Source organism: Rhinichthys klamathensis, unplaced genomic scaffold, assembly GCF_029890125.1.
Source record: "Rhinichthys klamathensis goyatoka isolate OS25496 unplaced genomic scaffold, OSU_Roscu_1.1 h1tg000485l_1, whole genome shotgun sequence".
Classification (NCBI taxonomy): Eukaryota; Metazoa; Chordata; class Actinopteri; order Cypriniformes; family Leuciscidae; genus Rhinichthys; species Rhinichthys klamathensis.
The window spans coordinates 1,226,803-1,240,147 of record NW_026606972.1 but is presented as its reverse complement, the minus strand read 5'-3'; the positions used below and the strand labels follow the sequence as shown (position 1 = coordinate 1,240,147).

At 37.0% G+C, this 13,345-nt stretch overlaps 1 protein-coding gene across 1 annotated transcript; it reads left to right on the top strand.

The window, feature by feature from the left end:
- Window positions 1-963: 963 nt before the first annotated feature.
- lepb (leptin b) lies at window positions 964-2,358 on the top strand. The gene is made up of 2 exons (XM_056237396.1): window positions 964-1,136; window positions 1,854-2,358. Exons 1-2 carry the CDS (start codon window positions 999-1,001, stop codon window positions 2,220-2,222), a joined length of 507 nt encoding a protein of 168 aa, XP_056093371.1. The 5' UTR covers window positions 964-998; the 3' UTR covers window positions 2,223-2,358.
- The last annotated feature ends 10,987 nt before the right edge of the window (window positions 2,359-13,345 follow it).

Sequence of the window (13,345 nt, the reverse complement as noted above, 5' to 3'; positions counted from 1 at the left end):
TTACATAAATACCAAGAGAAACAAAAGAAGAGATTTTTGTGGTCATTATCGTGCATCATTTTATCCACAATAAATAATTTAGTGACTCAAAAGTCAGTATTTCAGAAGCAGCAAATAGTAAGTTGAAGTTAAATGGAGAAAATAGGAGAAAAATATTTATCCTACTTAGGGTCACATTATAAATAAATAAATGGGTGAATACATAAAACAATACATCATTTGCTGACTGTTTACTAAAATGTTTTCTAGCATTTTCTATAACAGGAGGTATAATTCAAGTAGTTCACGACAAATCCCATCACATTCTTTCCATGCAATCGTTTGACAAATTAACCCTGAATAACTACATTCATTGAACAACACTTGAAACATGAATTGAAACCAAATATTTGAAGAAGAAAAAAGCATGTTAGTATGAAAAACAAAGATGACACACTATAAACATTCTGTATAAACATACAAGCCACAGAGAAAAGAAAATCCTCTAATACACAAAAACATGGACACTTTACTGGAAGTGTCCTTTACTGGAAGTGTCCTTACCTGGAGCCCCTGGGTGTGATGTCTCGGACCAGAACATGTGGACGGTGTCTTCTAAACTATGGTGGACGACTAAGGCAAACCAGACCAGACCGGCGCAGGGTGATTCACAGGGGCAATGAGTCAATCATCCACAGCTATAAAAGGGAGAGTCCTGCTTGAGTTTCTCAATATGGACATCATCACACCAGAGGTAAGCACTCACTCATTCATTTCACACAGACACTCTTGTCCACATGGACATAAAACATCCCAATATGACCTTTATGTCAATGAGACTGATAAAATATTCATTCTTGTAACAATTTAATTCATTATTTTACTGTACTAAACAGGGTAACTGTATTGATTTCAAAGTTTTTTTATATGTAAACAAGTTTTTGAGACATTTGGATACTCTAACACTGCATACAATTAAACGTGACATATGACAATATGATTTGTTCTTTTTCAGAAAGATGCATTCTTCCCTGATCTTTTGCCTCTCAATGGCAGCTCTGGTGGCCATTAGCATCAGCCGACCCGCAGCTACAGAAGACAGGATACGAATCATGGTCCGAACTACCATCAGCAGAATTAAAAAAATCAAGGATGAGGTAAATGTTCTGCAGTGATTTAATCACCTTCATGTCGCTCCAAACCTTTATCCTTGTAACCTTTCTTTTTTCTGTGGAACACAAAAGAAGACTTTTCAGCATGTTGGGGTCAATAAAAAGTGGGCCACCATTGACTAAGTTTGCAGTTCCTTTCTGAGACAAGTTTCTCCTGTGTTTCACAATAGAAAGAAAGTTGTACAAGTTTGGAATAGCATGAGGGTGAGTAAATGATGACACTCAAGTTATTTTTGGGTGAACTATAATTGGAACAAGAGCATGTAGCTTGACTTTTTTATTTTGAGTCTTAATTCTCAGCCATTTAAAACATAATATTTTATGATTAATATTCTATGAAGCGATGTAAATTCATAGTTTCATTAATCTATTTTTTGAATGGCAATGGCAAATTAGAGCAGTTCATAATTCAATGAGTAGAAAATCATTTCTTTCTTTATTAGGCTTTAATTTTAGCATTCAATTCAACTTGATGTTATCATTTCATTTTGGGAGCATATGAGCACAAACTAACTAGCTGTAACTTTGTCTTTTGTGGAAGTGGGAAATTCAAGTCAAGCTCTGTACTGTCATTGTACATATACAAGAAAATGAAATGTAATTATTTATTGAAATGTTTGTATATGACAAGGGCGTGACTTCCCTTGGACACAGTTCATCAATTCAGCACATTAATCTCTAAATCTAAATCCGTCTCCACAGCACTTCCAGATGTCTCCAGAGATTGATTTTGGCCCTGACATTGACACCCCCATTGATGGTCTCACTTCTATTTTCGTTCACTTGAGCTACCTGCGGTTAAGGCTGCGAGTGCCTCCAGCCCAGCACCTACAGCAGGTCCAGGTGGACTTGGAAACTCTCCTGAGCACGTTGGAGGGACTGGCCATCTCACAGGGATGCCCCCTGCCCAACCCCGAGACCCCAGTGCACAAAGATGAAACGGCCTTCCCCGTTACCTCCAACTACCTGTACCTCCTGGAGATCCAGAGGTACCTAGAGAAGCTCTGCCTGAACATGGACAGACTAAAATGGTGCAAAGACACGGACGTGGCTGAGACGTTTGTATTCTGAAATGTGTAAGCCATGCATCATTCATTCTATGCATCACTCTCAAAAATGCACTTGCAAGGACTAGTTCTCGAAATTATTTGTTAACTTATTAAACTTGATTAATACTTTTTGAATTTTTCAATTTGTTTTTTTACACTACAGCTTTCTATTTTCTAAGCTATATTTTAATATTTTAATATGATGATGTTTTGTAGCACTGGGAAAGTTGAACTTGCCTGTAGATGTTTATTGTATTTTTTTATGTCAATGAATGTTTATTGTATTTTCTATGTTGGATTTTTTTTTTAAATAATTTTTTAAGACAATAAAATATCTTCACAAAAATCAACATTCCCTTTTCTTATTTTTGAAACAGAAAGAAAAAAATGTCAATACAACTAGGTCAGAAAATAACTTTATATGATATATTTTAGACTGATCAAAATCTGTAATTTTGAATGGTTTTTAAGGTTTACTTGGCAACGGCTCATACATTGTGTGGTAGAGTCGATTATTTTCCTGGATTTCTCATAAAACATGAAGAACCCCTAACAAGCCCAGTAGCCCACAGACAAAAGTGAGCCCACTTCTTGTTTTATTTTAAAATGTAAAAAAGAAAACGCATGCGTGAAATTATTTTTCACAGCAAATGTACGTTTCTTATTGTAATTTTGTTTGGAGTCAATCAAATATTTAGTTCTTGAGTTTTTTGTGAGGACGTGACGTGATCAGGACTTCCAAAAGATGTGATTTGTCTAGAAACTGGTGATGACACTGGCTGAGAATTTTTATAGGCAAGGCACAGGTAAAACCATTGTTTTTTCATGCACTGGGTAACTTTGAGGTTTTGGGCTGTTCTGCTTCCAGAACTTGTCTGTATTCAGATGCAGTACACATTTCTAAAGGCCCTTTTCTTAAAACAATCTGTATTATGAAGGTTTTTTACTGAGGGGTTTGCTTTTTTCGTACAAACAAGTTTATATTCAATGTTTTCCCTAAAAAATGTTTTTTGTTTTTCTGGCTGTTGGTATAGCTGGTATGAAGTGATAAAGAAAGACTCTCTGTAAAAATCTTTAACTTGAATATGTTAACAAAATGAAATAATTTTCAACATGGTTTTATAAAGAGTTCAGATTTCTGTTCTGGAAATGTGTGCAAATTGGCACATATTTCATATTTGGTTGTCATGTGTCAGCCTGTTGATGGTAATCACCAACAGGTGGATTAATTAATGCTAATGATGATATGACAATGCTGAATGCTATAGTTGAATGTGTTGTCAAAGTTGTCAAATTGTATTGTCGCTTAATATTGACCTTTACTCTATGCTTTTTGAGCGCATTCATTGGCTAATTCAGTCGTTTGCTCTGAGGGATGTTCGTAACAGTTGTAGGTAAGTTCCTGCTCCCTCAGAAAACACTAATAATTAGACATATTGATGCATTCACTGCTGATTCAGGCCTTAAAATGAATTCAGATAAGTCTCTATTGAACCCCTCAAAGATTGTTCCTCTAATTAGAGAATATTTAACATATCTCGGTGTAGTAGTTTGTAAAAATGAAAAACAAAGGAGTCAGTTACATTTTGAGCCAATTGTTGAGAAAAAGAAATTTAATTGGTGGTTAATAAGGGATATATCAATATATGGGAGGGTATTATTGTCAAAGGCGGAAGGTATCTCTGCATATACATCTTTATCATTAGATGTGCCTCCATATGGTGATTAAAGGGATAGTTCACTTTGAAATAAATTTTTTATATGTTTTAGCTTACCTCAAGGGCATCAAAGATGTAGGTGTCTTTGTTTCCGCAGTAGTTTCAATTTTGATATTTTTAGGTCAAACCGTTCTTGTCTGTCAGTCATATAATGCAGGTCTACGGTCACTTCCTCAAAGAGCATGCACAGAGAAGTCCAAATTAAACATGATTTAATGACTCGTAAATGTAAGTACACAATGATGGCCTAAGACACGAAACGAGCGGTTTGTGTGAGAAAACGAACAGTATTTATATCGTTTTTACCTCTTGTAAACAGCCACGTCCAAGTGATCTGAGGGTGCGGGCGCTTCGGTCTGTGCGTTGATGAAAAAAATCAAAAATCAACATGGATAATCTTTCTGGAAATATTTACATTAATAATGTTGATATTTAAAAAAAAATCAATGTAGCAATAAGGTTATAAGAAATGCTCTTTGTTCTGTGTCTTTTACTGCAGCAATATTTGTTGCTCTTTTTTATTTGGTAATATCTCTTGCATTGGACAAAGCATGGAAACAGTTTTATATCAATAACAAAATTAAGGAACTGTCTTACAAAATTCTTCACAGAATTGATCCTGTTACGCAGGTTTGGGAAAGATTTAAACTCAATATTTCATACAAATTTTGTTGACAAGAAAAGTATTTTGCATCTGTTTTTTTTTTAATTATTATATCTACACAGTATTATTTTGGAAAGTTTTATAAATCGATATAAATAGAAAACTGGAGTATAATAGATATATTTGATGTGCTTTTTTATTTTCTGAATGATAATTTGGAATGTAAAGAACATGTTATATTTATTATTTTATCAGTAAAATATCATAAAAGAAATGGGCTTTTTGCAAACCACATTTTTTCACATTTTATAAATGACTTTAAATTATTTGTAGCTAAATCTTTTGGAACAAACTAAAAACAAAAACTGTAATGCTTTGAAAGCACTGAAATAAAAGTATTAATTTTTTTCCTGGCAGCTAATGTTAATAATGTGATTATGGACAGTAAAACCTTGTTCTTGTGGCATTGAATAAATAAATAAAAAATAATAAAGTGCAGTTACACTTACCAGCAGCAGTCTGTGCTGCAAGTCCACTCACGCTGGTTTGAGTTTCAGCTTACAAATGGCTGGTTGGTTCAGCAGTCGTTCACTGGCAGGTTTGTAGTCTGCACTCGTTTGTTTTTGAGCAGGTACTTTAACGGTCCTTGTACTTTAACGGTCTTTGTATACACACTTTACACAGGTGATCTAATTTTCATGTATGTCGCTGCTTCCAATCATTTTCAGTAAGTTACACTTTTCTCTTAGTTGTGTGAGATAAATTATGTCAAATGGAGTGTACCGCTCATGACAGCATTTCTAGTTCTTGTTTTAAACGAACAATTTCGCTATAAACAAACACTATTCTGCCAAGTCACATATTTATCGCCACTCGACGGCATTTAAAGGAACACTCCGACTTTTTGGGACTTTAGCCTATTCACCTTATCCCCCAGAGTTAGATAAGTCCATGCATCCCTTTTTCATCTCCGTGCGTGCTATAAGTCTGTTTGACGCACCCACCGCTAGCCTAGCTTAGCACAAAGACTGGATGTAAATGGTTGCAGCTAGCATACTAATCCAAATAAGTGACAAAATAACGCAAATATTTTCCTATTTACATGTTGTGATTTGTATAGTCACAGAGTGTACAAAAAACAAAGTCACATGAGACACAGACATATTTTAACCGTATAAATACTGGGAATTATATTCTCTGAAGGCGACTATATTCTCTGAAGGCGAAGCACTGCTACTTGGGCGGAGTGATAACCGCAGCACCTGAGACGCGCCGTGGTGAGGAGCAGAGAGCGAGTCTCATGTGCTGCGGTTATCACTCCGCCCAAGTAGCAGTGCTTCGCCTTCAGAGAATATAATTCCCAGTATTTATACGGTTAAAATATGTCTGTGTCTCATGTGACTTTGTTTTTTGTACACTCTGTGACTATACAAATCACAACATGTAAATAGGAAAATGTTTGCGTTATTTTTTCACTTATTTGGATTAGTATGCTAGCTGCAACCATTTACATCCAGTCTTTGTGCTAAGCTAGGCTAGCGGTGGGTGCGTCAAACAGACTTATAGCACGCACGGAGATGAAAAAGGTATGTATGGACTTATCTAACTCTGGGGGATAAGGTGAATAGGCTAAAGTCCCAAAAAGTCGGAGTGTTCCTTTAAATGTACTATAAAATACTATATTTGATGTAGGACGATGACACAAGACCGACGGATATTTTTCAAACAAACTGACAAGCACGTGCATGTTCTAAAATTACTGGCGCGCGCCACAATAAACCGCAAAGCCTACTATGCTTTATTTAATAATAATAATTAAAAATAAATAAAAATAACATCACAAACAATAAAACGTAGCTTCACAATAAAAACAAAATATTTACAGTAGTTTAAAATACAGGGGGCTGTTCCATAAACCAAGATTAGAGTATAAGCCAGGCTTATTTCGGTTAGTCAAGCTTATTTTTGGTAGATTCGGTTTCATAAATCAAACTTAAAAAAGTTCAAACTCAGTTACCCTGGCAACTTATGCTGGGAAACTAGCCTGGTCCAGGGCAGGCTAACTGTCAGGCTAAGCCTCAGTTGTTACACAGATCCTCAACACTGACCGACAAGAACACAATGATATTACCACTGACAGTCTCTAATACCATTATTGGACTTTATAAATACACAGTATACAGAAAATCAACTTAAATAAGGCTACAATATAGACACATATATAAGGCGTTTTAAAGTTTTCCGTTTAGGACATGTCATTTTTGTAATAAAGACATTTTAATTAAGGAATGCCTCGGTTATCAGAGAATTCTTTCTCTACACTGTCTCTTATATATATATATATATATATTTTAAGTACTTTATTATGTCTTTCAATTCAAACACATTTAACACAATTATACAAATGGACAGTTCCTTTAAAGACATCATATTTTCCCCCAATAAATATTCCTTATTTTTCCTTCTACTTTTTTTTCTTTTGTGATAATACCAACACATACATATAAATAAAACAATAAATAAATATTAATAAAAATATAACATTCACATATATCAAACTCTTATAATGAATGACACATAATTCCTAAAAGTTATTCAAGTAATATTATTTAAATATCAAATATTCAATATTAAATAAGTAAATAAATAAAATAACAAATAACTAGAAATAAAAGGGAAGGTTACATAAAAATGTAGTTAATGTAGGCCAATATATATTCCTTTATTTTATGGAATATTCTTTGATTTTAGAGTTGCACATATCTTTTCAAAATGTATACATTTGTTCTTAATTTAATGTTATCCTCTCCATAATGTACTTTAGAAACTAAATCTAACCACTCATTTAAAACTGGGGATTCTTGCTTTCTCAAAAAAAATGATTGCATTAAAAGCTGTAATTCTCAGCATTCTAAATAAGTATATATCATCTTTATAAAGTAGCATAGGTCCTATACCCAAAACTATATTTTGTATCTTTATTTATTTAGTTTCTTTTAAAAATCTTCCCTGAATTAGGCTACTTCTGTTCAATTTCTTTTTTTTTATTAGAAGTATAAAATATATGAGTGTAATGAGCTAGAAGTTCACTGCAACTTATCCAACATCCTAAAGAGAAATTATTATAATTAGAAGATATTTCTAGTGTTATAAAATATCGCATATTAATTTTCCAAGCAAAATGTATATTTTAGTCAGAATTATTGCGCTCCTATTTGGCGCGCATGCGCGCAGCAGCGCTCGTTCAATATGAAGATTAGCAGCAAAATGGATACATTTGCACGACTTTCTAACATTTACAGATGGAGAATATAACTGTAAAATGTAATTTGTGCACTGAGGGGGGGGGGGGGGGGGGGGGAAACATGTCACAAATGCATAAAACAGCACAAAATATACGCTGTATGATGGTGGATCGATTTGATCCACGATCGACCTCTAGGGCTGCTTCAGAAACGCGTGCACACGCAATTATCTAGACTAGATAAACCTGGATCAAATTAGTGAGATTGCGTGAACTTCAATTACCTTTTATGGAACCACTTTAGCCCCAACTTATTTGTTAGGCTCATTCAAGTCCGGTTTTGGAGTTTAATCCCCGCTTTTCTAAGCTTCATTTATGGAACAGCCCCCTGGTGTCACTTTATTGTCTATATGAAAAGATTCTGCAACAAATCAAAATAAAAAATATCATCACACGCTTTCTTAAGTCGTAACTTCTATTCTATCCCACAAGGTGGCAGCAAAAGCTCATTCTTTTAATAGCTGGATGTCGATACTTATAGTTATCATGAAAAGCTTTGTCCCACTTATATCATACGAGTTCCAAGATTTGATTATGTGCCGTGGTATATTGTTTCTAATCTAGCTAACATTGTAATTATAATTTTAAAATGTGACACATTGGAAGACTTTCAATGCCAGTATGTCTCCCATAGTCTGTATAAGTGTCGCTCTTAAAAAATAACCATGTAAAAGAGATTTGGAGATAAAAATATCATTGAGACTTGTAAAAAGCTACACTGGGCAACTAGGGTGAACACATTGTGTCCAGTAGACCCTTCCCCTGTATTGTTTCTCTGTAGGCGAGTATTGTTCAGAGTTGGGGCCAGTGAGACAGGGTAGGGTTGAACTTCCTCTGTGCAAGGTTCACAGTTTCTTTTTTTGCATCTTCCCCCCTCTCTGCTCACCCATGAAGCTTTGAACTTGGTACAATGCGAAAATAGAGTCAGTGTAATTTCCCTGTTTTTTTTTTTGTTTGTTTTTTGCCCCCTGGTTAGACAGGGCTTGATGCATTAAACATGTGCACATTGATCCGTTATAATCTGCCTGCATGTCAGCAACCGCTGCTGATCCAAACCCAATACGTTACACACTCCTGCGGCCCTATTTTTCTCAGTGTGTTCAACACGCTCAATGAACTCTTGAGGCCCGTTCACACCAAGAAAGATAGCTATATTAGCGTTCACACCATCTTGCAGGAATAATCTGTTTATTGTAAGCATCTGCAGTTGTGTTGCCTGCCACTTTTGTTGACAACTCCATGTCAACTAACTCTCATTAAAGTATTAGTAGACTGTCTGCTCAATATCTGCTAACTCTTTATTTTGATGCTCCCCAACAGACATTCTACTGACTATAAGTAACTTTGCAACTACATGTCAACTTATTCTAATCCTAACCCTACCAGTCTACTAATACTCTATTAACACTCTAATGAGAGTTAGTTGACATGTAAGTACAACGTTACTTGTAGTCAACAGAATGTGTTAAAAGGGCCATCAAAATAAAGTGAAACCACAATTTTTAAAACTTTTTTATTATTGTCCTTGATGTGAATGGGCCTTTATTGGCAAATTACTTCAAATACAGTAGGAGATTTATTGTTCCCCAGTGTGTGTGTGAGTTACGTATAGGTCACTGCAACCTCTTTGCATCTTGTTGGAACTCCATATAATGCAACATCCACCCAGTCGTACAGGCATTACGAAAATAAGCGCATAGCCCGTATATCATATCATTTGAAATGGACAACTTTTAAAACAGATTCAAACACATATGCCCACAGAGCCATTAATCATTCATGCATACAGTTGCTAAAACACCCACACACACGCTAGCGATCACCTCCTTCAAATAGGCCCATGTGCGCACGGACTTACTAACGGGTTGCTAAAAATTTCTCCCTTCTGCTAGCTGATATCCCACTAGGTGCAAGTTTACCGTTTGCATGAGTCACCTAAATGAATTTGAAAATATGAAGCATACACGCACACAATCCTGCAATAGATTCTTGCTATGAACTGGCATGTTTGTGTGTTTGTGAGCACCTGCTTTTTAAGTCCCATAGGAAATCTCCATTTATCTGCTCTGATAAATTAATGTTCTCTGCATATGATAGCCAGGTGCTGTTTTAATTCACTTGGTTGCTTACAGAAATATTGACATACATTATTACTGTTCCATAACCTAGTAAGTTGCCTACATATTAGGCAGCATCCTAACTGTCACGAATAAGTGACTGATTTGACGTGTTCTATTTAGTTAGTAACTTTGCGACTCTGTATGGAAAACTCAATATTGAATATAAAGGAACCATGAAATCTAGAGATACTGTATATCTGGCTGTGTGTGCGATCAATTCGGATCCACATCCATCCGTTAGCTGGACAGCCTAGGAAGGAAAACTGCGCATTAAGGGCAAGTTGTGTCTTTTAGCTTTAATGCAGACTGTTAGGATTCATTGGTCCCTGGAGACAAAGGTACTTATCTCAATCAGAGGCAGCCTTTGTGCGCTCCTCCGGATGCTGGGGGGTGGGTGAACATAAAGCACACAGGGTCAGGAGGGGGAACCCTGTCCACCTTATATAGTCTAGTCAGAGTGCAGCTCAGGCAGTCAGACACAACAATATGGAGTCAGAGCATAGGGGATCCTTATGTAACATCCTTGTACATGATTTTGTGATGCTCAGTGTAATACGTCCATTACAATTGTTACCAAATATTTAAAGTCCCCCTGTAATCAATAATTTGATCCCTTAAAACTCATCTTTGATCACCAAAATGACGTATTTAAATGTTTTTCCCTGTGAATTTTTTTTTATTCATGCCTTAAAGGTGCTCTAAGCGATGTCACGCGTTTTTTAGGCCAAAACATTTTTTGTCACATACAGCAAACATCTCCTCACTATCCGCTGGCTGCCTGTCCCCTGAACACACTGTAAAGAAACGCGATCTCTGTAGACAGCCCAGGCTCCACAAACAGCAACAAAAACAAACTGCAGCGACCTGCTCCCCGAAACATAACAAACTGTTCCAGCCAATGACCGACAAGAAGGGTTTGGGGGTGTGGTTTGGGGGGTTAGTGTGCGGATGAGGAGGAGGGAGGGTCTAGCTAGCCTCCGTTTTGTTTGACAATAGTTCGAACGTCAACAAGAAGTGACGTCACCCAGGATCGCTTAGAGAACCTTTAAAATAGCTTGAATGTAAGGACACGGGTATTTTTATAACCGTGACTTTTTTTACGCGGTTCGGCCGTTCGTCCACACGAAAACGCACTGAAACCGAACATTTTTGAAAACCCCTGCCAGGGTGAGGATTTTCAGAAACGCCGGTTACAGTGTTGTCGTGTAGACAGTGAAACCGGGGTTTTTGCCTTGCGACGTCAGATTGTGCGCCGTTATCCGCTGTGTTTGACGTCAGATTTGCGCTTCTGATTGGCCAACGTGGCTTTACGGTTAAGGTTTATATCGCCGCCTGCTGGCGTGCCATGCTCTTGACCGCGCTTGATAGCGTGTTTTTGCGTTTTTATGTAGACGGAGACCGAGCATGTGTGGACGTGATTTTTTTTTAAAAACGCTGTAGGAAAAACTCCGGTTATAAAAATACCCGTGTCCGTGTGGACAATGCCTAACTCTACACCCTAGCATCATTTAACATATGCGGATGATCCCCGCCTCCACTCACTCATACAGGCTCATCTACAAGTCGATGTATCATTATGGTAATGTGCTTTATGTATGGCTCTACATTGTCGGACACATAACGGTAATTAATATGATTAGCCTTTGGCTTGACTAAAGCTAATAATGTGTTGCTAATGTTACACAAACCATGTTCCCGTTCGCCATCTCAGAGTCAGACAGCTGCCTTCTAAAAATCAGTATCCTTTGAAACGCTATTGAACGTCAATGAAGAAAGGCATATAGTTTATCATAGCATCGTAATATACTGTATTATAGAATATATGTATTATATACTGTACATAATTCACCTGTTGTATTGCTAAAAGAACCAGATTTTTTTTTTATATATCAACAGAAAAATATACCAGGATAACCTGCCTTCTCTTGAGACTTCCCTGCTTCAGAGAATAGTTAAAGGTGACCTATAATTCAAAATGGAATTTACCTTGGTATAGTCAAATAACAAGAGTTCAGTGCATGGACATGACATAGAGTGAATCTCAAACTGGACTGTTTTCGCGTTCTCATTTAATTCACGTTTATGAAAAACACCCCTGAAAAACGGTCGGTTCTCCACACAATACCGACTGTGACGCAATAGTCGGGATCATTAATATGTACGCCTCCAAATATTTGCATAATGCCAGCCCTCAATGCCAGGCGGAACTGCGCAGCCGAAGCATGGCAGTTGCTCAGTGTGGATGTACACATGAACACAAAAGTATTTTTTAGTTCCTTCATCTGAGCCTCTGAAGAAACAATGGGTTAATTTTATTTTCTCTGGAAATTTCCAAACATTTCACCGACTGTTTCCTCAACTTGGGCCAATACAGAGCTGGCCTCGGATCGAGCTACCAAGCAACACTTTCTGATGTGTAATTGTTCAAGTTCAGACAGGTAATCTTTCTCTCAAAATCGTTCAATACTGTTTATGCATCAGTAAGTCAAGCCAGTGACTAAAATATCAGCTTCACATCGTTTCTTTTAGTAGGATGAAAATAATCGTATTTAAATTGTGAACAAATTATATACAGAAAGCGATCAAAGAACAATCTTTCCACACAGCGCGAGTTTATCTGGACACTTGCCAAACTCGTTATGAAATCAATGACGCACGTTACTGCACAACGAAGCTCTTACTGTATTTACATCATCGTGTTTGCATTGGTGAAAGCAGAGAGAGTGCAGAAACTGCTTTGCAATGATAAGATCTTCATTCTCGCGATCAACACACTGTCATCTGCTCAATGCTCATCGTGGCAACATTTTATGTGATGGGAATAGATCTAAATACTTTAAAAACATCTCACGATTCGTTAATCTCGATAGCTGTTATAGTAAAAACGTATAAAAGCAGTAGTAAAAGTATTCGGGAGAGAGTTTCACATGTAATGCGTAGCTATTTCATATGCAAGCATGTCAGCCAATCACAGCAGTGGCCGCGGTTACACTGAGGCCATGTCCACACGGACACGGGTATTTTTATAACCGGAGTTTTTCCTACAGCGTTTTAAAAAAAAATCCCGTCCACACGTGCTCGGTCTCCGTCTACATGAAAACGCAAAAACACGCAATCAAGCGCGGTCAAGAGCATGGCATGCCAGCAGGCGGCGATATAAACCTTAACCCTAAAGCCACGTTGGCCAATCAGAAGCGCAAATCTCATGTCAAACACAGCTGATAACGGCACACACTCTGACGTCGCAAGGCAAAAACCCCGGTTTCACTGTCTACACGACAACACTGTAACCGGCGTTTCTGAAAATCCTCACCCTGGCAGGGGTTTTCAAAAATGTTCGGTTTCAGTGCGTTTTCGTGTGGACGAACGGCCGAACCGCGTAAAAAAGTCACGGTTATA